Consider the following 27,030-nt stretch of genomic DNA (forward strand, 5'->3'; position numbering starts at 1 on the left):
CTTCCTGAGTGACTTCACACAGACCTTGATTCACACAGACAGAAACATGCACAGAATATTTACGGCACACGTATATGCCATCTGCCCGCAGTGGAACAGCAGACGTCTTCATTTCCTGGTTGTGATTTTTCTGTGTTGTAATCCTGCCTGGAGGCTACGGCTGCTGCTTTTCTTTTTCTATTCATTATTACCATCAGCCTGGATTCTCTAGTCTCTCTGTTTCTTTTTAATGAGCCACAGTTTGCTGCTGACCTGGAAGAAAGATGGGCTCATTTACAACAGGAGTTGGGAGGATCTGAAAAGCACCTTACTGTGTTATATGTACATATGCCATGACTTCTAAGCACTCAAAAAAAAGAAAAAAAAAATGAAATCATTAAATCAAGCCCACCAAGCCCAATTAGCCCGGCCCACACCATGCAACCTGTTTTCATATAAAATATAGCCAAGTGAAGAGGAAGAGCCCTGATTTACTTTACGCTGTTAAAAAAATCAATTATGTGATTGAACTGAGAATTTTGAGATCAAAATGAATGATGGATTGATGATCGCCCAACAGAAAATCAATCAACATGTGTTTATATTCAAGACTATACAATATCACAAAGAGAAAGAAAAAAGGTTTTGACTGAACAGCAGAAAAAGCTGTAATATTGAGAATAATGTGGCTTATAAATGTTGGATGATAATTATATAGACAGTTTAACCTGATACCTAAATTACTGTTGACTAATTTAATTATATACTTACTAAATCAACTCATCCCATCAATTCCCACGAGTCTAATGCTCATCCAGTCTCTTTTCTTTCCAAGCTCCTTTGAACGCTCATTGTAAGGAAAATTATGTTTCATCAGGACCCTTTCATTGGAGGGGGGTTGCAAAGCAGCTTGAACAAGTGCAGCAATTTTCCATGAGCTTTGCCAGTTGGACGTGTAGCGTATCAGCTGATGTAAGCTGGCAGTGAAATCAGATCATCTGTGGCTGATTTGTGGTTTGCTAACATTACATTTGAATAATATAAGATTAATGAAGATTAATCTTAATCTTCTTAAAGTCCGATTAACAAAAACACTTCTTATGTCAAAAACATTTTTTTTAATATATTAGATGTGCAAGGCCAGTATGTTTTGGAGATCACTGTCGTACTTCTGCACAGAGTGCATTACATACCAACCACTGTGTATGATGCTGGATTGAGGACACAAATGCGAACTATGCCGTGGATAGGCGAGAGCATCAAAAGTTGCGTCTGGAATCTGTTCAAGCCACTCTCCTGGTTTCATGGTTATAGATCGGAAAGCTCCTGTTACCACCAAGACCACTTTGGACTCGTCCAGATCTCCTCGAGTTGTTTCTTCAGCCTCTGGTAGTTCTTGATTTTTTCGTTCCCCTCCTTCCTGCTGTTCCTGTCACATCTATCAGAACAGTCTTCTGTTCCTTGTCAGCCACCACGTCTTGCTGATTAGCCAGCAGCTGCTTGTCCTTTTTAGAAATCACAGTTCCACAAGATGTTGTCGTTTCTCCACATTCAACCACTGTGTTGTCCCCCTCAGCTTACACAGTCTCAGATTGCAGCTTATATTCTTCATTTATTCTGAATGGGGGACCTGTGCATAGTCTGCAACTTAGATCCTGTCAGCTGTGGTAGACTCCTGCCTCTATGGACCTGCCTATTAGGTCCTGTTGTGGTGCTGCCATGTTCTGTCCTTTAAGCCAGCCTTTTCTAGACACTGGTTGTCATGGTCCGGGTGTGTGCCAGGGTGTCTCCCTCCGAGTCGGCATCTCCACCCCTGGGAGGGGCCTCAGTGTTCTGCTGATTGCTCGCACCTGTGGGTAATTAAGCCGGGGACTCATAAAGCCAGCGCACTCAACCTCTCTTCGCCAGATTCTCAGCTAACCCTACCACGCACCAAGTTGCCAGACACAAATCTCCACCGAAGAGCTCCGATCCGGACGCCGGACCACCTGACAGTCCCACGGGCTGTTCACCCGACTCACCTGCCTGCCTCAACGCCAGGAATTTCGGACCACTCACCCGGACCACCCACCCCTCCACGCCACTACAGACCACCCGCGGCAATGACTCTGACCCTAACCCCGGACCCAGTTTGACTCTCCCTCAAGCCCAATCTCCGGAACTGCTGTTTCCACTGACCAACACCAGATTGCTTACTTAGCCCAGGCTGCTTAAAACCCCTTTGGTTTAGTTGTGGCATTTTGCACTTGTTAAACGCACATTCCAGTTCCCTGTTTATGAACACTTACTGAGAAAATAAACGTTGTCTCTAAGACTACTTACGTGCTGTTCGGCGTCCAGCATTTCAGTCTTTTCTCTTTTGAGGCGGCCTCGGCCATGACAGTGGTAGGATTTCTGGATGCCAGTCATTTCCTCTGTCTGTCGATGGTACATCTCATACAGATACTTAGTTGTCCATGATCGTTGTCCTGTCCCTCATCACCATCTGTCTTCAGCTGCCTGGGGGATTCTTGGAGTAGCTCATCTCAGGGGGCAATCTTCCTGACGTATTTGCGGATGCTAAACGATCAGCGAGTCGATGTCTCGCTCATTCGTGGCATACAGCTTGATGTCATCCATGCACCGGAGGTGACTGATGGTCACTCCACTCCATAATCTATATTCACATCTACTTTTAGTGTTGAGCTGAGCGATATGCAGAGCAGCAGCAGGAACAGTCATCATCTTTGTGTAGTCTGCACTCGTGTGTTAAAAGTTGGCCTCCAGTCACTTCTAGACAAATGTCATCAGTGCAGTGAAAAGCACTCCAGTAACCATGTGTGGAGCATTGACTTACAGGCTTTCCTGTGGTCAATCCAGACAGTTCTCACGTCTGCCCGATCGTAGAGTTCTGGTGTACTGCTCTATCAATCAGGAGCTGGCCCTCTGGTATAATTTTACTCCATTTATGCCTTTTATACTGTATTTCCATGTATGTTCATATGTTTCAATGCATTATTGCACCTATTTCCCAGTTTTCCAAGCAAAACACAAAGAAGGATGGCTGAAGACTTTTTCCCAGCACTGTATTTATAATGGAATTCATATAAAGCTTTCAAAAAGATTCAAAGTACTGTCATTGTGCCATTAATGGAGGTTTGCATGGCTCAGTGATCTTTGATAAGCCCCCTGAAGTGATATGAACACAGCCTCTCAAGTCTAATTTAGTATTCTGGTGGCAACACTTAGCGAGCGTGCCTGCATTTCCACTTTTGCCTTCATCTGGCCTCAGTTGACCCTCATTTGTCATAATTACACCCTGCATGATCAATAAGCAGCATTAATGATCTTGCACTTTTACTCAGTTATCTTTCATCACTTGCCTTCATTATAAATTACCTCCACGCAGCTGTAACTCATTCCAAAGCAAAAACATTAAATCATGAGCTACTTCCCAAAGAATTGCTAAGTTGAACGTTTGTAACGCATTAGGAGAGAATAATTTGAGGTAAATGTTAAACGTATTCATTCCCTTGCTTGCTCTACTAATCAGCATTCAACCCCGTGCAGCAACCATAACTAAACTCTGATATATTGTATTATTGAAGAACAGAGGAGCAGTGGCAGACCCATAAAATCTGCAGGCGTTGGGTGCACGGACAGATTTCTCATAATGGTAATTATAGATTTGGCAGCAGTGAAATATGTTTCATTGTACGTGATGCAATTATTAACACTGGAAGTCTAATAGACAAGCCACATCCAGGCTTTGCCTGTGACTGCTGTAATAAGTCTGACTTTGTGTTCATGCACCAGTGATGCAGCTAATGCCTACACGTGTCCTGATTTCGTGCACCATCCGAGGCAGAATATACGTGGGACATAAAACGTGGACCAGTCGAAGCTGTAGCTCAACTAAAGGTGCCAGTGCATGCTGCAGTTATTCAACTCTGGATCTCTGTCCTATAATGTGAAGATAAGCTCTTCATCAAACTGGAGTGACTTTAACTAGCTCTTCATTTGGCTGGCTCTTTTCGTTTCACTCGGTGTTTGAACCATTAAACATTCCAACAAGTTGGTTGAGCTGAAATTTTGCTGCCACTTGGGACCAAAGATGAAATCTGCAGCTTCACGTGGCTAAAATTAGCCTCAGCCTAAGATGAGGTTGAAGTTTCATTAGAAAACTTGCATATTGCTCTTAAGGTTTCCATCAGTCTATTACAAGCTAAGCTAACCGACCCCTCATCAGTCCTCACTCTTCTTTTTGGTTTTGTTTTTTTAATTTTTGGAAACACAACAGCTACATATTAGCTAATATATCCTGTCACTCTATTAATCCTTTTAGCAAATTTACACTTTAAAAATAAAATACACATAAAAACAAACAAATAAAAATAAATAAATAACTACATATTGCTACAGCTTTTTGTTGTTTTTTTACCACCCACGATAACATCCTGTAAAAAATTTCTGCATGACAGAAATTTTGTGTCAAGTTTCATCAGGAAAATTAAACTGCTAAAGGTGGAAACAACAAACTTGAGGGAAAAACACACTGTCGAGTACAACTATAGACACGCTAGAGGTGATACGAGCAGCTGTTGATGTGCGACCCAAAATTAAACAAATGACTCTGCTGCAGAATGTGCCAGCTGCACTCCATGTGATAGAAAGAGAGTGAGATACATCCCAGGTAGAAATGATTTTTCACCTTTATTATGGGACAATATTGTGCAGCTCCTGTTACAAGGATAAGTCACTTTAGTTATTAATGTTGTTGAAGAGTTAAACAGCTATGTTGTACTTTTATTTAACACCTCCATTAAAAACACCGCTTGCATTTGACCCTGTGTACCCTGCTGTGGCACTACTGCTGCAGAACAATGCTGCTGCTCCTGGCACCCTGACAGATTCACATTTTTTTAATCATCAGTAACTCATATAACAGAAGGATGCATTTCACCTACCCCTGGTGTAAATGACATTAATGTGAATTCATTCTTTAAATGCTGATAGAGTCTAAACCGTGTCAAAAACTTTGTCTGTCTTATTGTTGCTTTGGATGAACTGAAGCATCCGCTCGTTCTATTAACCGATGTGAAAACTGAACAAACACAACAAAAACTGGAAACTGATACAGTTTGTCTTAGAGTTAAAGTTGTGTCTTTGGAACATAGCGCAGCATAAAAGGATGTAAAAACAAAAAAAGAGAAAGAAAGACTTGTAGTGAAGTCCAACACTAAAATATTTGATGGACATTTCAATTTGGACATATTTAGCCATAATATAAACAAGTGCAGAGTATCAGTGAGGAGGAAGAGAGAGCTGTTATGAAAGGGATGAAAAGTGGAAAAGTGGCAGGCTCAGACTGCATACCTGTGCAGGTACAGAGATGTTTAAGAGAGAGGGCCAGTCTGTTTAACACAGTCTTGGAGAGTGAAAGGTTAGCTAAGGAATGGAGAAGTGTGATGGTACTGATGTGCAGAGCTGTAGTAACTACAGAAGAATAAAGCTCATGAGAAATATCATTAAGATATGAGAACGAGTTGCTGAAGCAAGGTTAAGAAGAAAATTGATGATCAGTGAGCTGCAGAGTGAGCTCATGCTGAGAAACAGCACTAATGTTTGGATTCAGTGCTGATGGAGAAGTATAGACAAGCTCTTTGTGAATCTACAGAAGGCATATGATTGGGTGCCAAGAGAGGAACTGTGGTCCTGCATCAGGAAGTCAGGAGTGAAGTATGTGAGGCAGGTGGTGCAGGACGTATGAGGACCGTGTCATGGCGGTGAGCAGGAGCTGATAGATGGGATGACAGTGGGGGTGGGATTACATCAGTGATTGGCTCTGAGCCCCTTCTTGTTTGCAGTGGTGATGGACAGACTGACAGATGAGGTCAGGCAGGAGTCTCTGTGGACTCTGGTGAAGCTGAAGGAAGAAGCAGCTATATTGTAAACAATAAAATAGGGAACGATGTTTTGGCTTAATGCTGGAACCGGTCTTCTAACTAATGGGATGTTAGCCATCATCTCCTTCCTCCACTAGAAGGCATTTATGGTTTTATTCTGAACTAGTTTTGAAATTTAACCTTTGGGTTAATTTAATGTTACACAAACCATCCGTGGAGCGACCATATTGCATACACAGCACTTCTGTGGTCAGAGGATTAGTAGATGTGTTTGAGCCCCTGTCAGTCAGAAAATCAGCAGATTTCCTTTTGATCTTATTTCAAGTTGGTAATTAAGCTAATACTCAGCACATGAAGGATATAAGCTGTCATGTTCACATGAACGCTTGCAGACAATATACATCTCCTGTGGCTCAGGAGGCTGTGCACTTGGGAGGTTGGTGGTTCAGTTCCCATTTGCTCCAGTCTGTGCGCAAAGCTATCACTGTGCAAGATAGTGAAGCCTGAGTTGCTCTCTGATGTGTTCATTGAAGTGCTAATGTTGGATAGAAAGCACCTCAGGCACAGAAAAAAAGTGCTTGTATGAATGGGTGAATGAGGCTCGTAAAGATCCAGTCGATTTACCAGCGTGCCACGCTCTGAACTGGAGATTGTTATTCCTGGCTCTACTTAATTATGTTTGGATTTGTGTATCTGTGTTCATTGGATTTACCAAAACCTCCCTGAAACGTCTGCAGGTTGTTCAGAAAGCTGCAGCTGATTGAGACTTCTAACTACTCCCATATCACACTGTTGCTAAAACAGTTGCACTGGCACCCAGCTAGCTTCAAAGTCCATTTTAAGATTCTGGTTTTTGCTTTTAGAGCCGTGCATGGACAAGCACCTGTGGACATCAGTGAACTTTTGCATCTAGACATCAGCTAGCTGTGCAGCACACAAGGCTGAGAGGGGAAGCAGACGGAGCTTTTGCAGCAGTGGATCCAGACTCAGCAGCTCTCTCCCTCTCAGCTACTCAGTGGTCTCTTTCAAAAAATTCAGCTTCTTATCTTTATTTTTTTAGCACCTCGGTTGTGAAGCACTATAATTTTTTACTTTATTTTCTTTCCTTTATTTAGTATTTATCGAACAGTTTGAATAATGGAATAAGCTGATAGTTTGCAGTGCTGAACTGTATCACACGTCTTCAACCAAAGCGAAAAATCCCCAAAGTTTTCATATCGTTCAGACATCATCAGTAAGTAAAGAATTTATTTAGATGTGTCGGCACACATTCGTTTGAAATTTCCCTGGAAGAAGCCCACACAGGCACAGGGAGGACATGCTAACTCCACACAGGTTTTAACCAGGAGCCTTCTCCCTGTGAGGGGACACTGCTAAGCAAGACATTAAGAACAACTGCTGCTGTGCCAGCTGTGTAAATGCAGGCTGGCTCTGAGGAAGCTTGAGGGTTTTATGAAAGTCAAACAGCTGGAAGCCACAAACACAACTTCAGCTCACGCCACATCAAACCTGGATGAAGTGCATCAGGTTCAGTTCAATTTTACTTATACAGCAACAAATCACAACAACGGTCACCTCAAGGCTCTTTATATTGTAAGGTAGACCCTTCAATAATACAGAGAAAAACCCAACAATCATATGACCCCCTATGAGCAAGCACTTTGGCGACAGCGGGAAGGAAAAACTCCCTTTTAACAGGAAGAAACCTCCGACAGAACCAGGCTCAGGGAGGGGCGGGGCCATCTGCTGTGATTGGTTGGGGTGAATCAGAGATTCAATCATGATTAGCCTCACAGGTCTGTCTGCCTCCGCTGAAACGTGAAACAAGCTTAACCTCCTAAGACCCGAACTCTTCCACAGCATGCATTTTTAATTTCTCTTTGATATTTGGGCTGATTGGGGCCCGATGAATGTAAAAACATTCAAAATTACCAGATTTTTTTTCCCTTATTTTTGTTTTTAAGAAAAATAAGAGCTACATGAGGATATTCGTTTAAAAATTTGATAGAACAGTAGCAGTATAATGTCCTTGTAAGTGGATATCAGGCCCTTGTAGAGAAAAATTGAGTATTTTGGTCTAAATAACCCAAAATGTGATGTCCACATATGTGGACGCCAGGTCCTAGGAGGTTAATGTTAAAGCTAAAAAAGAAGCTTAATGACTGTTTTGTCCACAAAAGGCCGGGCTAATGCCACACGCTGGATGCGTGAGAGCTGGAAACATTAACAGTCCACTCCTCTCACACTGACAGCAGAACAGTGCTTTGTTTTATTTTATGTAGTTTTTATATTTTTAGCAGCCTTTAATACTATTTCCTGTAAGCTGTAGTCATTCACGACGGCCGTCTACCACGCCACTTCATTTCTACTGTTTTCTGTCTTCTTCTGTTTAGACTTTTCATTTCTGTGGCCACGGTGTAATCATGTAAGCCTTCAGTGTGGCTTTAGCTTTAAATATACTGTTTTATTTCTATCCGTGCATTATTCTCTTCCACCAGACGTGAGACCTCTTGAAAACTAATGATTTATCATTGGAGTCTGTTTACACAGAATAACCCTGCGACTGAGCATCTTTGATCTTACACATATGATGCTGTTACAACCAGCCAAAGAGCTGCTTTGAAGAACTGAAAAATCAATAATTTAATGCATATAAAATCTTAATCTACATACAGAGAAGAGGCCTGTGAAGACCTTTGTTTCTGAAACGTACATATAAATACAGACACACTAATTTATACTCAGAAGATGTGTTTTATTTGCAGATCCCTAGAGGCAGCAATATATTTTTCTTAAAAGCAAGAACTGTATTGGTTTGCAAATGACACTTTGCAGCTTTCTGAATATGGATTTCCTCACTGACCGAGTTTCTGCAGTTTTACACCAAATAAATTCCAGTTCTACATGAAGTAAAAGATCAAGAAGACTTTGATTAGAAACCCCCCCAGAAAAAAAGCATCGTTATAGCATTAGAAGAAATACAACTTGGCATGGATCACGACATCTACAGATGACACTGTGATCTGTAGCAAGAGTAGAAGCAAAAGAGCACATGTGTGTGAATGAGACAGAGACGGGTGTAAAGGCGAAGCTGCAAGGAGCAGAGGTAGTGAAGATGGATGAGTTTAAATATCTGGAGTCAACCATCCAAGAGAGAGTGCACAAGAGAGGTGAAGAAGAGAGTCCAGGCAGGGTGGAGTGGGTGGAGATGAATGTCAGGGGTGATTTGTGACAGAAGGATCGCAGCAAGAGTGAAAAGGAAGGTTTACAAGGTTGTAGTGAGACCCGCTCTGAGGTCTGGTTTGGAGATGATGGCACTGACAAAAAGACAGGAGGCCGAGCTGGAGGAGCTAAGATTTCCACTGGGATTAGAAGCACGTACATCAGAGGGACAGCTCCGGTTCAGCGGTTTGGATACAAAGTTAAAGACACGAGGCTGAGATGGTTTGGACATGCGCAGAGGAGGGTGAGTGGAAATGCTGAAGATGTCAGGCAGGAGGAGGAAAGGACGACCTCTAGGGAGATTCATGGATGTAGTGAGGGAGGACATGCAGAGAGTCGGAGTAAGAGGGGGGAATCTTAGGGATAAGGTGAGATGGAGGAAGATGATCTAATGTGGTGACCCCTTAAGGAAGCAGAAGAAGATGTGCAAGTAGAACTAGACATGAAAAAAGAAATGCTGAGGAAGGTTTAAGGTTCTTACAGCTGTTGCTGTGGTCATCCACCAGTATGATCTCTTTGAGCAGGTGGGAAGGAGTCCTCTGGATGGCCGTGTGGATGGAGCGCAGCAACACCGACAAGGCCTCGTTGACAAAGATGAAGATGACACTGAGCTGGGGAAGGTCTGATGAGTAGGACATGTTTCTGCATCTGAGGGGAAACGCCAACATTCAGAAGCTTTGTGAGCCAAAATCACATCCTGTTAAATCCTTAAAGGAGAACACCGCAGACAGCTGTGAACCGACACTCACCCGTCAGGCCGTAAATCTGGAATCGGGCGGGTGAGGGAGATGCGGTCGCTAAGGTAACCGTTGTAGCCATAGTACTTGAACTTCTTGAGGGCAACCCTTCGGCTTTCAGGGCCAAGGTCGTGACCCCAGTGGTTGAAGAGTGAGGAGGCGGGGTCTGAGGCTGCGTCTGACGAGGATGCCGCATCTTCCCCATCCTTCAGAGGAGTTTCTGTGGACAGAGAGAGGGAGCGGTCGATGACTAGGATTATACAGTTAACCCTTTATCACCCAGGTATCACACAGGCTGCCTGGACTTATTTTGTACCTTGTGAATGCTTTGTGCTTCTGTAATAAACCGAATATGAGCGTAAATCTTCTTTATTTTCAGAAACCATTTGAATTTTTGTCTCTAGCACCAACGGGAACAGAGTTACGCTTTCTCAGGAGAAATGACTATGACCAAGTCTAAGCGCTCCATGTGGTTATCAAACAAAACCTGTTGACTGAGGGCTGAAAGAATCATTTCTGCAGCATCGGGAAAAAGGATGGAACTCAAATGCGATTGAAGAAACAGGGATTTTTATTGTCATTCCAAATAACACCATCAGGCAGCTGCGCAGATCCATTTCTGCAGAAGTGGAAACAAATCCTCTAACGTGCCCCAATGTGACACTATTTGGTTTTCAGATCCGCTCGGACCTCTGCGCCACACATGCACATGGTGGAAAACAGTAACAACCAAAAACATGCTTTAGGCATATTTGGTGGTTTGAAATGATCGATTTAAAAAATATATAGCATGCAAAGAGGCTTTAATGTATTCCGCTTTTCACTGTGCAGGCTGCAGAATTTGGATGCAGCGGTCTGTTGTTTGTCCGAATCACCAAAAGATGGGGATCCTCTGAGAGAATGAAATATTCATGAACTGAGGCCGGCTGGAACTCCTCACTCAGGTGTGAAGGTGTTGAAAACACAGAAAGTATATAAACAAAAACTTTTTTCAATCCATAAAAATGAACTCAACACCGAGCCACGAGACTCCAGCATGGAAGTCACGATCTTGAATGTGTAATATACACCACAGTGGTTTGAATGCTTGAAGTTAAACTCAAACAAAATAAAAAACAGAAATATGAATTAATTCAATTTTCCAAAAAGATCAAAAAGTATTTGTTTTCTTTTCCCATGACAGCGGTTGACAGTTGCTCAAAGCGCTGTCAACTTTTATAACCTGCTACTCACTTTTTTAAACCCCTTTTCATGGAGCCCACGTACTGTAGCGTTGGGCTGTCACGCTGTAAGACATTTGACATTTGGCAGGACCCACTGTGCTGTGCCAGGTTTGTATTTCACACAAGGTGACAACGTTTAGTACCTCCTGCTCAACAAGGGAAAGTTGGTAAGCTTAAAGTTCTCATCTACAACTTCCAATTGAACACTAAACATCATCACGACTGCAACTGATCACCCAAGAGCTTGTTATGATTGTGGATTCAGGGTGCACCAGTCTGCCGCCGCATTAAAACCTGGTGGTTTTAATTAAATTAGTTTTAAACCAATTTTGAACTAATTAAAACCTGGTGGTTTTAATGCTTTACAAAACTTTACAAAGACACCAAGGCCCTCGCCAAAATCCCCCGATCCTAATCGGTTTTTAGCATCGGCACGTGTATTCTTGGACCTGTGGAAGTGGTTGCCGGCGGTCAGCAGGTGAAACGACTACCAGCAAATTGACGGGGTCGTCCTTGGTTTGCGTGGAAGACAGTGACTCGTCTGCAAACTACTCACGGCAAGAGTGAAAAAGTGTGACACAAACCAGAAAACAGATCATTTAGTAAAAGTAAAAGCTCCTTTTTAAATGTTACTTTGAAGGTGAATGTTTTCCACTTTTTTAAGTTTCAAGCAGAAAGTGAATTCAAGTCAAAGTCTGAGCTTTGAGCGTGCTCATTTGAAGCCTGCACATCTTTTATAGATATTGTGTTGTACTGTCTCTTTGCCCCCCAAATTATGTGCGACGTTGCCAACTGCACTGGTCTGCATTAAACATTTAATAAGACAATATCCTTTATGTCTGGGATAATTTTGTACTGAACTGAAGTCACATATTGGGCAAGTTATCAACACATGACCGAACATGATGCCCAACCAAAGACAAATGTAAAAAAGCCTGAAAAAGAGGAGGGTCACACTCTGCTCCTCATATTTAAAAAAACAAACAAAGCTGCATTGATCAAGATCAGGATAGCATGACAGGTTTATTGGGATTACAAGAATACTATGTAGGCGTGATGGGCAATATGTAGTGATTTGTTATTAAGGTGACATTGAAGACGTCGGTGGATGTAAGCTGAATTTTGAAGGATTGCTAACATCACCCCACTCTGCACCCCTACTAAGTTTCATCAGAATTGACTAAAACATTTCGAGCTCTTACATTTATCGCATCAAAAACACAACCTTCTCTGTGGAGGTAAAAAGAAAAGGGAAAAACAAATGTCCAACAAGAGATGGTGATACATTTTCAAACACCTGAAAGGTGATAAATTATTCACTTCTATGTTCGTGAAAAAAGCAGAGGTGCAAAAATTGTCCAAAAACTCAGTTGAGCTCTTTAGTCACTTTTTCTTTAGAGGGGATGACTAACAAAACACAAACTCCATCACGTGATCGTGACTGGCCCATGTTCTGATGGGTTTTTTTTAAATACAGGAGTTTTCTCCAGACTGGGATGCTTTTATCACGGGTAATTATGGCACATCCCAGTAACATACTCCACAGGTTTAATTTTGGTTTCTGCAGTTTGACTTTAAGATTTTGACTCCAACCAGCCGACTATCTCTACTTCTATTTTCAGCCCTCAGTGGAGGACTGTGAAGTGCCTCCTTCCTGCGGCAAATGGCTTTTTTTTATTACTTTGAACAGCAGTACTTCCCCCTTTGGTAATAACATACTCAGTGCCCTCGTGGGTGAAATGGCACCTCCCTCCAAGTCCACTCATAGCCTCATAATAAGCACCCTAAAAGCACTACAAATGATTCGCTGTTCCATTTTTCTTGGCCACAAATGCATTCTGAGTCATGCAAAGTTTTTAAGAGTTTTAAGTCACCTCATTTGCAGCCATTTATATTCACTGATGCATTTAGTTAATGCGTTGTGCTTTTCAGAACAGACAAAAAAAGTAAAAGCTGGAGAGGGGAAAAGAAAGATGGATGGCAGATTGAACCCGTGTGTGTGTACTCTGTGCTCGGGTTGAGAACAGATGAGCAGAGGGAGTGTGCTGTGACCTGCACTGCACTGTGTTAGACAAACCTCATTACTAATTCAGTTGGACCAAGCTACCCTTTACAGCACAGCTGGAGGGCACATCATAGCTCTGTACAAGACGTCAGGGAGAATAAAGTGGGACAATGCTGAGGTTGTGTCCGTGTGCGTATTATACAGTACCAAGTGTAATATTTGTACAAATGATGTAGGTGCAACAGGGACACAGTGCTGACGGCGTGTGACAGTGTAATATTAAAGTCAAATTTAGCGTACTACAAGTGTGGGAATGTGTGTGTGTGTGTCATTTACTGTGGATTTCCACAGAAAAATCTGAGGACCAAATATGCTGTTTAAACATGACTGATAAACATCAATGGAACACTTTTTAATCAGAGAACAGCATCAAGTCAGGTAAAGTTCTGGGATATTGATCAGTTAAGTAACAGAGGGGGTGTTAATCGGTATCAGCTGCTTTGGTGTTCGTGAAATTAACAACAGGAGCTCTAGAGGGGCAACAATGTCACAACCCCCAAAGCAGGAATGGTTTTACTGGTGGAGGCCACTGACATTTTCTCCTCCTCATGTTTACAGAGTCTCACGAGCATAGAGGAGATTCCAGGAGATAGACAGAGCCGTAGAGGGCCCTTAAGCCAACAAAAATCATAAACAGAGTCAATGAAGGTGGCAGAGAGCCCAACGCCATCTAGTGGGCCCTGAGCTCATCTGCCATAGAATACCAGAACTAGCAGTTCCACCATTGCCACCCTGTGATTTTCACAAATGAGAGCAGGTTCACCCTGAGCACGTGTGTGGAGGACATTGTGCTGTCTGTAAGTGTGACGGCTTTAGTGATGGATCAGTGATTGCATATCCGTGGAGGGATACACAGGCTTATTCAGGTTTGGCAACGCCACCCTGGCTGCCATTAGGTATCAGGATGAAACCGTTGGACCTGGGCTGGGACGAGAAATATGCTTTAAAATTCAACCGAATTTAAAAATACGTCTCACTCATGCTTCATTTGACGTGACCTGACTGGCAGATCGGACAAACACAAACACACGGTGTGAGATGGTCAGCACACAAATATGATGCTCACTGTTGAGTCCAGCAGCAGCCATGACTGCACTGCTGCAGCAAACAGTGCAACTTTGTCCAGTCGTACCCTTGTGGGGCGTAGGAACTTGGCGCCACATCAATATCTGCTCAGCTGTAATTACACACAACACAATGCACAAATCCAGAAAAGAATGAGAGTGAAGTAACACAATTTGAAAAGAAAATCAGCATTTATGGCCTTAAAAAGAAGCTTTGGTGATGCAAAGGAGGAAAATGTCATCTACTAATCTAATAAAATGGAATCTAGAAAGAAACAGACAGGAGGAACAAAAAATAATGATGACAAGAGCACAAAACACAGAGGACAAAGAAGTGCCGACAGGATGCTGAGTGAGGTACGGGAGAGTGATGGAGAGGGCGAGAGGCAGAGAAAGTGATGAGGAGAACAAGGATAAAAGGGATGTGACAGAAGGTATTCATCCCCGGGCATCTGTAAACTAGGAAACCCTGAGCTTTGTCTCTCCAGATTGTGGAGAGACACACTTTTATTAGCTCAGACAGACACCATGACACACACACACACTTCCTGCAAACCTGAGGGCATCAGAGCTGGACTCCCTACAACCTAATGGATTAGAAATGAGACGCACTGCTGGGTGACAAAGTGGCTCACCTTGTCCTCCAGTCACTTTATGCAAAATTGACATACGATTGGCTCAGCAGGCTGCACGCTGCGACCGGCTCTCCAGCCTCAGCACAACCTCTGCAATCAGAGCTGAGATCAGCCTCAATCAGGACTGAGAGCAGGACTATTCCAGATTAGAATCACTGTAAACAATATACCAAAAATATAGAATCTCTCTTCTATAAACACTTTTATTTGGACAAGGGGTTGCAAATGTTTGATTTTGTATATTTTGGATGTGAAATCTATTGTTATCCACTTTTACTGAAGCTCGAACGAACAACGTGAATATATATATAGCGGCGGTCTCTAAGAAATGTTCCTTTATTTAAAGTAAAGTAACAGAAAAATTACATTAAATTAATCAAATATGACAAAACGACATCATTATTAGTAAATCACTGAATATTTGAACCTATGTAGAAGCTTTTTCACAAGTGTGTTTCAATGGCACACTGAGTTACCTAATGCTAATCATCATTTTAAAAGGCTACTTGGTTATTAGAAAACATATTTAGAAACCTGTTATTACATAAAATAATTAGAAAAACACATTTGTTTATCTGAGTGTCTGCAGCATCAACTGTCGTCGGGTCAAAAAAATAACGGTGGTCTAAAACTAATCAGAATATTTCCTCCTGAAGGGTTTTCCCTCGACTCAACCGCTCTAACTGCCTCTAATCAGAATAAAAGACAAGCTGTAGGTCCCAATGTAAAACTGTGCAAGAGTTTATAGTCGGGGAATCGGATGCCTCGTAGATCCGTGACAGCCAAACACTGACGTACCTACAGGTGAAAAAGATGTCTATGGGAACGCCAGGCTCAGTTCCCTTACTTTATGACCTCAGTAAACACTTTCTGCATCGGTTTATGGGCTCTAGTGCTAGTTTGAAGTCTTAAAACAATACAGCATGATGTCCTGAATGATAAAGAAGGTCATTACCAACCATCCTTCTTCCTCACTGCGTCACATTTAACAAAACAAAACCAACACGATAATAGCAAAACAGACAGCATGAGGCTTCACAACAGGGCCACGAAACTGGAGGATACCAGCGTGGCTGCATCTATCTTGTATAAACAGTCTATAGAGTTCGGAAGAAATACAACAACAACCCATTACTGCTGCTGAACGCCTCCTAAAAGCTGCTTCAGACACATTCTGACAGTTTCTTCATCACCAAAGCTGCTACCGGCATCATTTCTGAAAATACAAAACATAACAACTCCAAAGCACTATTCTGTTTCGATGATCATGTCATGTAAAAATGCGGTGCTCGTTCGGCATGATGGAAAACGTGGCCACCTCCAGCACGCTGCTGTCGCTCAAACACCGGTTGGGTAACAGCACGATCCGTGAGAGCTCACCAGCTGGGCTGTCAGTTGAGGTTTGATTGACAGTCGGCTGGTAGATGAGGAGATGAAGTGTTGGATGGCAGTTTTTTAGAGGGAAGTGGAATTCAGTAAAAGGGCTAAAGAGTTACTAAAACGATTTTAAAGTCTAAACTGAACTGCGAACAAAATCCAGGAATATCACAGCTGCACAAAGTCTGGGTCTGGATCTGTTTGTGCCTTTGGCTGTCAATCTTCCAACCAAACGCCGACTCGTAAAACATCCACTGAAGAACGGAGAATAAAATAATCCAGAGACAGAAGAAGAATGCTCATAACTAAAGTGATGGAGACGTCTTTGAGGACAGAGTCGCTATTATTAGCACACAAGTACGGGGCCGTTAGCACGGAGTGGAACTGCTGGAGGGTTGTGATGATGATTCAGAGCTGGATCTTATTTAGGGAGGAATAATTGAATGATGTCACGACAAAAAGGAGATTCAGGATTTGGAGATTGTATCCTATTAGCAATCAGCTGTTATTTTGAGGGAATGAAATGCTTGGAATGCTTGTTTTTCATTCTCTGCGTTAAATCTCAGTGTAAAATCAGCAGCCTTGTGTTCATTCAACCTCATTGACTGTGTGGGATACAAACAGCTTAAACCGACGAAGATGTTAAATGGGACATGAGCCCGATTTGCAAAACACCATGCGTGGATGTAAACCCCCCCAAAAAACACTCAATTAGTCCTCCGCACATCCTCTGTGTACTTTCAAGTTGCTCATCAGCTCTGCTCCGAAACACTGCTGTTTTGCAGGAACCTATCCCAGCAGGCTTTGCGCTTGTAACACAAACATGCGCCCACACACACCCGAGGATTTGAAAGAATTTGTTTTCGTGGAGAGAATCTCATTTGCTCTGCAAGCCCCGCAACATTGTCTCCCCGCGAAAGCTTTTTGTGTTCCAATATTTAAAGAGGCATAAGGGAAAACACAGGCAATTCATTTGCCTTTTGTATTGACTCCAAGTCCCCTTCAAACCACACGACGGCTTCTTTTTCGTATCACAGCGAGAGATGACTCACAAAAAGTGCTTTTTCCGTAGCTTGCTATGCGTTTGATTGTGTTGCCAAGAGCATGCTCGCACAAGAGTCATTTGCAAAATGTTGTGTGGCCCCCAGCTGGGGCAAAACGGGAGCCCATCTGCAGATCCCCAAAGTAAAGGGCAACTAGCTTTTCCCCTGAAGTTTCTCGCTGCTTATTATACAACGACACATACTGACAGAGAGAGAGCGTGATGTCTCACAGAGAGAGCGAGAGAGGGAGGGATGGGGGCCTTTGTGCCAGAGTTCACACATGATTAATTTAATCAAGCTGTGAGCAGATGGTGATCTCTGTCTTCCTCCTCTCCCCTCAGGTATGAATAATGTGTTTAATGGATCACACCTGGACAAGTCAGATCTGTACTTACAGCGAACTACAGCAGAGTGAGAGGGCGCAGACGCGTTAGCCATTTTTACAAGTGGATTTTGTTGCATTGCTGGCTTCGTACATCTGTTAGATCGGGGCATTTTTAGCAATCAAACCTCTGTCTCCAGAGGAGAGGGAGGTGTCGCAGACAGAACGATACGCCGCACGATATCTGGCACTTCCTGCGCGAGGAGGAGCAGCCCGGCACTGGAGGAGAACAGCAGTCTCTCAAGCGCAGATGGATTTCAGGAACAACAGTAGTTCAACATTCTGGGAAATACCTGATTGCTTTATTTCCTCAAGTGAGATAAGAAGATCAATAGTAATCTCATGTGTAGTACAGAGCGAAAGCTGGGATAGTGTTCAGTCTAGCTTAGCATAAAGAATGCGGGGGGAAGGAGACAGCACACATATATGTCCAGAGAATTAGAAAAAACAACAGAAATCACCCCAACTACCACAGAGCCTAAAAAGATGAGTTGGAAGTGTTGCTGGAGCTGCTACTTGAAAAACAGATGTGTTGCAGTCATTATGAGCGGTTGGCTGAGCATGTGCTCGCTGTCACTGCATGCTGAAACCTGGGTGTCAGTCTTTATATATGGTGCACATTTCAGTCATACACTTATTTCATGCAATCAGCTACTTCTAACTCTAAAAATCATTTGGAAGGTCTGTATGCAGAACAAGCAAATAATCCACTTCATTGTTTTCTTTCAGGTCCCAAAACTCCAAAGAAAATCGTGAGATGAAGTTCAGTCCTCGAATTAACAGAGTCGTGGTCTAGCAGAGCGCTAGGAGGTCAACGCCAGTTTAAAAGGGTGATATATATAAAAATTCACTGCCATACAGCTTTCTAGAAAGAGGCTGAAAATATTTTTTCACTTAATATTTAATATTAGGAGTTTTGACACTTTCCCACCGGCTTTATTGCTTTTCACCCTAATGCTCATTTTCTGTCATTTGCAGGTATAATCATATAATATATAGATATATAATATCATATAATCATACCCAAACTTGAACCATAATGTATTCAAACATGACCACACGGACACGACAGCTATGTATATTTTGTAAGAATAACACAATTAGTGTGTGTGTGTGTGTGTGTGTGTTCACTGCCTCCCATATCAAACATGGAACATTGTTCACTAACGCAAACATTATACCTGCAGGATTGCACTCTGATTTTTTGTAGCTTGTCATGCCTCTGACCACAAAATATCTTTTTTAGAGCAAATGCCACAAAGCATGTAATGTGTGGTTTTACCGGTGATGCTACAGAAGAAGAATCTCCCACTGTTAGCTAACTAGCACCGGCATTATCATTGACACTGATGTCAGATCCTCATTTTGTGGCTGAAATGTGTCCACTTCAGAGGTCCATGAATGCGCCTCCTATCACTGTCATGCCATGTTATGCTTCTCAATACCCTTTCTCGCCTGTCACACACACTCAGGAGGAAGCTGCTCTCATCATCATCATCATCTCAGTCTGGTATTCCATGGCTGATGCCAACTGGGCAGAGCACAGGGCCCACTAGATGACGCTGGGCCACCTCTATGGAGTCTGTTTATGATGATGGTCATAGATATTCACACCAGTGACCTGCTGGAGGTCATTCTGTGGCTCTGGCAGTGCTGATCCTGTCCCCCTGAGAAGCAGATACATGTCCTGGGTTAAGGGCCTTCTACGACCCTGTCCAGCACTCCTAGAGTAACTGCCTGTCTGCCTGTAATGGAGACACAACAAACCTTCTGGATTTGCCATCCTGCAGGATTGGACTACCTATGCAACCTCTGTAGGGTGCAGGTATCGCCTCATGCTACCAGTAGTGGCACTGACCCTAAAACTAGAGGGAAAAAACTGTCATAAAAGATGAGGAGGGTAACAAACATCAGCGTCATCCAGCTGTAAAGCCATCCCTGTTTTGGGTGTTTCTCATTGTCCTCCTCTGGTGTTCCTGTTGGGCTTCTTTAAATACAACAGTCATGGTTAAAAACATTCATGTAATGAAGCAGATGTCTGAAAGGGTCTATTCAGCTGAGGACTTTGAAGAAGATGATGCAAGACATTGTTCATAATTTGCTGTCTGCAGTTAGCAGACTTTTGTAAGTCCCTACTCCCTCTCTGCGATAACCCTCACCTCATTGTTTACTGTGGAATAATCCAGTGTGTGTTTATTTTCTCCCTCTCTGCGCCGTCTCTCTGACTCAAAAACTGACAGACTGCAGATTAAAGATCAGAGAGGCAGATTCCATTATGAAGCCATTTCCCTCCTTTACCATGCTAACAACCTTTTAAAACCATCTGCCATCATTTTCTCCCCATCACGCTGTCTTCATAGTGCGATGGCCGCTACAAATGACTTCCATCCCTTCTTCCTGTCTGTCTCACAGTCTACATACTGTGTCTGTGCGGGCGTGCAAAGATAGCAGATCTCGTTTCCCTCTTCAGCTCAGTCACAAACATTATCCATAATGGCTCTCAGGGGAGACGCACATACTGTGATGCCAACACACACGGGAACAAGTGTGTCCTTAAAAAACACACCACGGGAATTGTTCGTGACAAGAGGGAATTCTACGTTTTGATCGAAGCTCGACTGAAGTCTGGATTCTCCAATCGCTCACTTTCAGAAATCAATACAGATTGAGTGGGTCTTCCTGTAAATCCATATGGCTTCCTGCTGCAACAGACGGCTCCACTGCTCCACTAATTACATTACAGCAGCACTGATAAGGTTTCATTGTCTCATACGAGAGGATGATCGGGACAATATGATTGCTGTAAAAGACATTTCTCGGAAAAGTTTTCTTAAAATAAACGAGACGCAAGACGAGGAGAGATTTTCTTATCATACACAGATGATACTGTGTTCTCGAATGTGCTCGTTCTACTCTTAAAACAGCTGGATCTCTTTCATGGTGAGATGAGAGAACGTTGGCCGCGTCAGAACATACACGTGCCTGCTTGAACGTACCCCCACCCTCACACCCCCACTTGTTAAAACAGCAAATGAAAGGAACAATTCAAAAACAGACGATAAATCAAAGCGTGCAAACAGCCGTCCAAGAACGGATGAAAACCGCTGGCATCAAGTTGAAAGTCACGCGATAACACCAATCAGACACAACACCTGCTTGATTATGCAGTGTTTTGTCAGTCGTTATGTTCCTTGTTCTTCTAAATTCACTTTCCACCAGTGTAGTACGAGCCCAGTTTGCCAAGGTAAGCTAAACACTTACTGTATGCACGGGGAAATGATTCTGTTATTAGGGAAAGCAAAAGCTACAAGTTTAGCTACTCTTCCTGTCGACCATTTTTTCAAACTCTTTTAAAGTGTAACAATGTAACAAAGTTCAAAAAGAGATTAAAGAAGCAGGATGCCATAATTTAATGATTTAATGGCCAGCTTATGTTTATCAATAACAATAACTACTCTATAGATCACCATGAAGAAAGTTGCACAGGAGAACAGGCTGTAGAGTCTCCTTTGGCAGGAATAACCTGAAGTAAACATTTTCTATATGACTTTATAAGGAATCTATCGCAGCATTATGGAGGAATTGTAGCCCCACTTCTTTACCGTTACAGCGGAGTTTGAGCCATTGCAGCACCTTGACTCTAGAATATTTTGGTGTACAGAGGAGTTCACGGTCAACTCACTGAACCCAAAGTCACGTCCCAGATCATGTGACTGCAAAACAAGCCCACATCAACCTTGCATTATGGCCAAACTTCTCCAAACAAGCAGTACTTCAGTCTATTTCTGTAAAGGGAGTTGGTTCTCCCTGTGAAACATACACTCACTGACCTGAATAATCCTCCTTTATGACCCTTATAGTGACCATTATTCCCAACTGAACTTAATAATTTACTTACAACCCTCTTGTTGTGTGCACCCCCACCCCTTACTTTAGTATTCCTGGTCACAATTGACCAGTTTTAACAGCTCTTAAATTAACATAAGAAACATTTTTCACCACCAAATTCAGTTCAGTGGGTTGTTCAGTAAGTCGTAAAAGTGGGCCTTTCATTTTGTCATTCAGTGGGCCATTCAGGGGGTCAGCGGCCAAAGGTGAGGGGGGGTGGGGGGTGGATGCCCATTCATTTCCTATCACTCTTGACCGAGAACACCACAGATGCAACAAAGTTGATTAAAACACTCAAAATTCAACGAAAGAGGTGCACATCACTTTTATATGTTCAAGCGCACAGTGGGGATGATGTCATAAGGGCTCGAGGCAATCAGATGTAAAACACAATATTTCTGAGTTTTTGAATTTGTAAATCGGTAAGAAAATGAAAGCAGTGACTGAGTCCATGAACTCACGTGGGTTCACCGAGGTCAGCTGAGGTGTTTTTTGCAGCCACAGGGTTGCATCATTGCAAGTGTAGAGTCACTAATGTGAGAGCTGAACACAACAAACACAATTTGATATAAATCTATGGCAAAAGACATAGTAGAACAAAGCCATGCTAAATAAACGTGTTCATCAATCTCCAGCCTCAAGTTTCAACCTAGCTTGACTTACGGCCTTCCTGAACGAAAGATCTGCAAACTTTCGTGGTTGTCAGTTTTATTTAATCTGGAAAAAATAGATAATAACTAGAGAAAAGAAAAGACTTTTTTTTATAGCCGATTAGCTACACAGCCATTATGAGAATCATCATCAATAAGCAAAATACATGACCTGTTTGAAGTGCAGAACATATGGTTGGACAAACACACACACACAAACAAAGAGTTTTTAGATTTATGCAAGTTAAAATCATGTTAAACAGGCAGTAAAAACTGCTGTGGGATAAACAGGCAAACAAAATAACAAGTGGCACTTCCTCCTCTGTGACCCTCGGCATATTCCTGGTTGAAAGAAATAAACAAATTAGATCCAGAGAAATGTCATCTTTATGCAAATGAATTGCTACCCCCAAAACAATACCGTCCAGCAGCCCCCCCCTCCTAGCACACATCAGCATTTGCTGCGTTTAAAATATTCAACAAAAACAGATTGGGAAGGTTTTTTGTTTTGTTTTTTTCCTTCGTCTGAACAAGACATTTGCATTTGCAGCAGTGTGTTTGCTTTAAGAGTGCAATATGCTTGAGTTCTGGGGGCATAATCAGAGGAACAGAAGGGCATGCATGTTCTCTAAAAGAAGAGACCCTGGAGACACTGAGAGAGAAAAAAACTCTGTTACTGGCGCTTCGGGAAGCCAATTAGCACACAGCAGCAGAACAGCAGGTTTGTTGTAAGGAGGGAAGAAGAGAGAGGAAGAGGAGAGAATTTAAAACATGTCAGACTTTTGTGTTCTCTGTACGGTAAAGAGTTAAACTGTTGCTTGAAATACAGACATTCAAATCAGTCTGAGGTTTAGCTCATTTAGACAAACAGAGAGAGGTTCATAAAGATTAAAGAGGTAATTGTAGCCTGGAGAAAGCGACAAAACTCAAAGGCAAACAGCTACAAAAGCCAGGTGGTGGAATCGGAGGAGCCGTTTCACCGTCACAACCCGAGCCCCTGAAATCATTCACGCTGTCAGAGCTGACCGTGACACCAGTAAGTGTGAGGAGAAAGATATGCCTCTCAAATACGTTCAGCAACAAATCTGAAAAATGTTAAAAACAAAACAAACACAATAAACGGCTTTGGGGAGACTTGAATTCAACAGTACTCAGAAATCGTATCACAGACTTTGGAGTCAGCGATGAAAAACAGCTTACATTAATAAACTGGGAGAAGCGTATGCTGAAGCACACCATCGTTCTGCCTCTTCACTACAATCTTGTAGGATCGATGGCGTCACGGTGCCTACAGAAGGAGGTAAAGTTAGAAATTTGAGCCAAAGGAAAATCCCAGAGGTAGCACACATCTGGGCCTAACCCTGATGCTCAGGTTTGGCACTGCCGGCAGATGTAGACACAGGCCTAAAGTCAATGCGAGCTGCAGAGGCTTGACATAGAGTGAGTGCTTTCTGGGTTAGACGTGGGCCAAATGTCACAGCACAACTGGCATCTGGCTGAGTCAAGGCAGCCGCGCTCACTGTGAATCATCGCTGTCAGGCAAAACCAAATGTTGCCCACAGACAGCTGCCGATATGGCCCAGAAATGAATTACCATCTGGAGTCCACACTCGGCACCACGAACCAAATAGTTTCATGGGCTGATTTTCATTTGAATTCGGGTATATTTCCACTTTTAGACTCCTGCTGATTAGTTTTGTGACTATCGTGTAATAAAGAGAAAATGTGTTTTGAAGAGTCCCTTTGTGGTCTTTGAGCGTCTGGTCTTGTCAGTGATGGCTGGAGGCCTCGGCGTATCATGTTTTATGCCACGATGATGCTTAGATTAGATGCAATTATGTACTTGTGACTAGTCCCTGTGACAAAACAAATGGGGACATAATTGGGTTTAACCCTCAGCTGTGCACTTACTCTGCCCGTGTATATATTTATATTGAATTTGTGCAACAACCTCACACGCTGTGACAAAGCCTCTGTGCCAAAAACACAAGAGCAGATTCCTACAAACACAAAGCAATTAACTGTCCTTCATGAAACCCAAACATGAAAATGAACTAGAGCTGGGCGATATAAGATTTGTTCATATCACGATATGTTTTTTTCATTTCAGGCGATAACGATATCTATCACGATATGAGCCAAATAACTATATTTGTAAGATTTAAATGTGCCGTTGCTCACAAGTGAAATGTGAAATAATCAGCAGCTTGTTTTGATTTAAATATTTATTTCCCATAATAAGTTCAACAGGGTAGATGTACTTAAGGAACACGAGACTTTTTCAGATAAAGGCAAATATTGCAAACTACACAAAAGGCAGCCGCTAAAGCGTTTAAGTTTCAAAATAGAACAAACGAAACAGACTAAATTGTCAATTCCACTTAGAAACAAAATATTAATTCTAAAAATAAATCTTTGTTTTACAGAAGAACAGACAAAATTGACTAACTTTTGTCAATATCAAATAAACTGAGAACTAAAAGGAAATTCTCGATCTCTCCTTGTTGTATAGCTGAGCTTTTCAAATACTTTTAACAGTTACTTTAGTCTGACAAAAGCCGAATAACGAATTAGCGCTTTCAGTCAGAGATTGAGCATGCACTGGTTTATTGTATTTCCAGACTTGCTTTCGGCACATTTACAGTGCACGGTGCTCTGTTTTTTGTCAGACTTACCTTATTTGCCGAAATACCTTCACACTACGGAGCTTCTGTGGCTCTTCCGTTCGACAATCTCTCTGGCGTTGGAACCATCATCTGTTTTCTCTTCGGTAACCTTCGGTCACGCTCGGTTGATTTTTCTGTAGTCGGCGCACTCATTTCCTCCGTTACCCGGCGGCACGGCGGCTGGCTGCTTCCCAAACAAATACACATGTGCAGCTTGGCACTTGTGCTGTACGTAACAAGTCACGTGACGTGACGCTGCGGTTGTGATTGGTTCGGCTCTGCGCTACTTCATTTGGATTGGCTGTTCTTTTTTTTTTTTTTTTTTTTAAGAGGACAAGAGAGATGAGGCCTATCACAATAGTTTAACTTTTCTATCGAGAAAAGGTTATTTCGCAATACATATCATTATCGTTCTATCGCCCAGCTCTACAATGAACTAGTCTTAGGATTAGGTTTCATTTAGCTACATGCTAAACAGACACCGTTTCAGAGACTACAAAATGTTACCTGTCAGTTCAGCTCCCTTATATTTATTTTAGCACTGCAGTTCAGCTGGTTTCCCCTTCGCTATTCCAAATAACTACAACCCAGCTGTAACAGGTCACTGGCGGCCTGGTGGATGTTAAGCGGTTAAAGGAAAGTTATTTCTATGCAGTCTCTCTGTTAAATATCTTAAGGCGATCAAGCTTAACGGAGATATCAAGCCAGCAGATATGGTGTCCAGCAATGTGCAGCCTATAGCAACAGGTATTTATTTGTTGAGTTGGGAACCTCTGTTTATTGAAACAGTGGTTAGTTTGACTCCTGCAGCATGAAGCATATACAAAATCCTTCTAGAAGCAACTCAGCAGCCCTTTAAAAATGATATCTTCTTACTGATTTTAAAGCATTATCTAAATTAGCTTTTATTTCTGTTGTCACCAGTACACGTGTATGGACTCACCAGTAAAATATGGTTAAAATAATTATGACTGTGTCTCCAAATAAGGTTTGAATAAGCTTCTTTTCCCCTGGTAGTTGCACTGTACATCTCCCTCGTATACTTTGTTCTTTCACTGTTACCACGCAGCTAATAGCTCGGTCCCACTTCAGTAAAAACAGGACACCACTGTGGTTGCGCAGTCATTGTGTTTGTGTTCTTGGGATTTTTTTGCCATCAGAATCCGATTGCAACCAACTGATCGCCCGGAGTTTGAATATGCAACATCCTCAATCTACGGGTGATCAATTTCCACTACAAATGCAACCTGTCTCCAAACACTTGCAGCCAGACTCAGACTGACTGCAAACATATAAGGCTCTGGCCGGACTCTGAATGTGAGCAAGTGAATTTTTGTTTAATGTGAATTTCTGTGTATGTAGACGGTAACAGATTTGCAACAGACGGAAGAAGATTTGCAATTTTTGCAGATTTATTGGAGTTAATCGCCACAAACAGATTTCACATTATTACTTCACTGCATCCAATTCCAGAGGCAACAAGATCACAAGTTGATTGCTTATGTTTGCAATAATTGTGTGATCATGCTTCGGTCTCCGTAAAGCATAAACCGGTGTGAATCTCTACTGGGCGATTTCATCAGTTTAGCATGATTGGATAATCTGTTTCAGCTGCTGATTGGCTCTCTGGGGCAGGGACAGGACGCCCACAACCATTAGCATTTCAGAACTGTCCCTTAGATTCAGGATTCTGTGACTGGCATGACCCTCCTCATATAATGCCTCTGGTGCCAGTCTAAAAGCTTAAATACTGTTACAGAGAAAGAAAAGAAGAACAGAGAAAGTCTGCATCAGTGTCCAAAGCTACCACGGACATCTAGTATACGTCAACCAGCCCTAAGGGCACCCAGAGAGAAGGGCAACCCAAATCACCCTTTTGAATACGATGCCTAGCAACAAAGGTAGTAGGTTTAACACAGTGATTGCCTCCAAATAGCCTCGGTGCACTTGTGTCAGCAGCAGTATATGTGCCAAGCTTGGAGAAAGATGGACAAGAAGAGCACTTCCTTCCTTTATTAGAGCAGTATTCCCTCCACTCCAGCAGCTGCCACTAGTTCAGAATACCTCTGCACATTATTGACACTGGAGCCAAAGCAGCACTTAAGTTGCCCTGTTGTCCTAAGAATCTGCCAAATTCATTTCAGCTTTAAGCACCAGGCTGTCTTTTCAATCTACCACATGTCCTGGTTTATTAAGCCCACAATGGGCTTATTC

The 27,030-nt window shown here is 42.5% G+C and overlaps 1 protein-coding gene across 2 annotated transcripts in view; it reads right to left on the reverse strand.

Annotated features, from left to right (window-relative positions):
• The window catches only part of LOC120719022 (polypeptide N-acetylgalactosaminyltransferase 18-like), a 178,743-nt gene that overhangs the window by 76,830 nt on the left and 74,883 nt on the right, over positions 1-27,030 (reverse strand). For both annotated transcript variants that reach the window (XM_040007855.1, XM_040007856.1), the window contains exons 2-3: positions 9,836-10,043; positions 9,568-9,734 (exon numbers count right to left, since the gene is read on the reverse strand). In XM_040007855.1, the coding sequence (XP_039863789.1) occupies positions 9,568-9,734; positions 9,836-10,043 (375 nt within the window). The remainder of the gene's footprint in view (positions 1-9,567; positions 9,735-9,835; positions 10,044-27,030) is intronic.

Source organism: Simochromis diagramma, unplaced genomic scaffold (genome assembly GCF_900408965.1).
Source record: "Simochromis diagramma unplaced genomic scaffold, fSimDia1.1 OVJJ01000545.1, whole genome shotgun sequence".
NCBI classification, from domain to species: Eukaryota; Metazoa; Chordata; class Actinopteri; order Cichliformes; family Cichlidae; genus Simochromis; species Simochromis diagramma.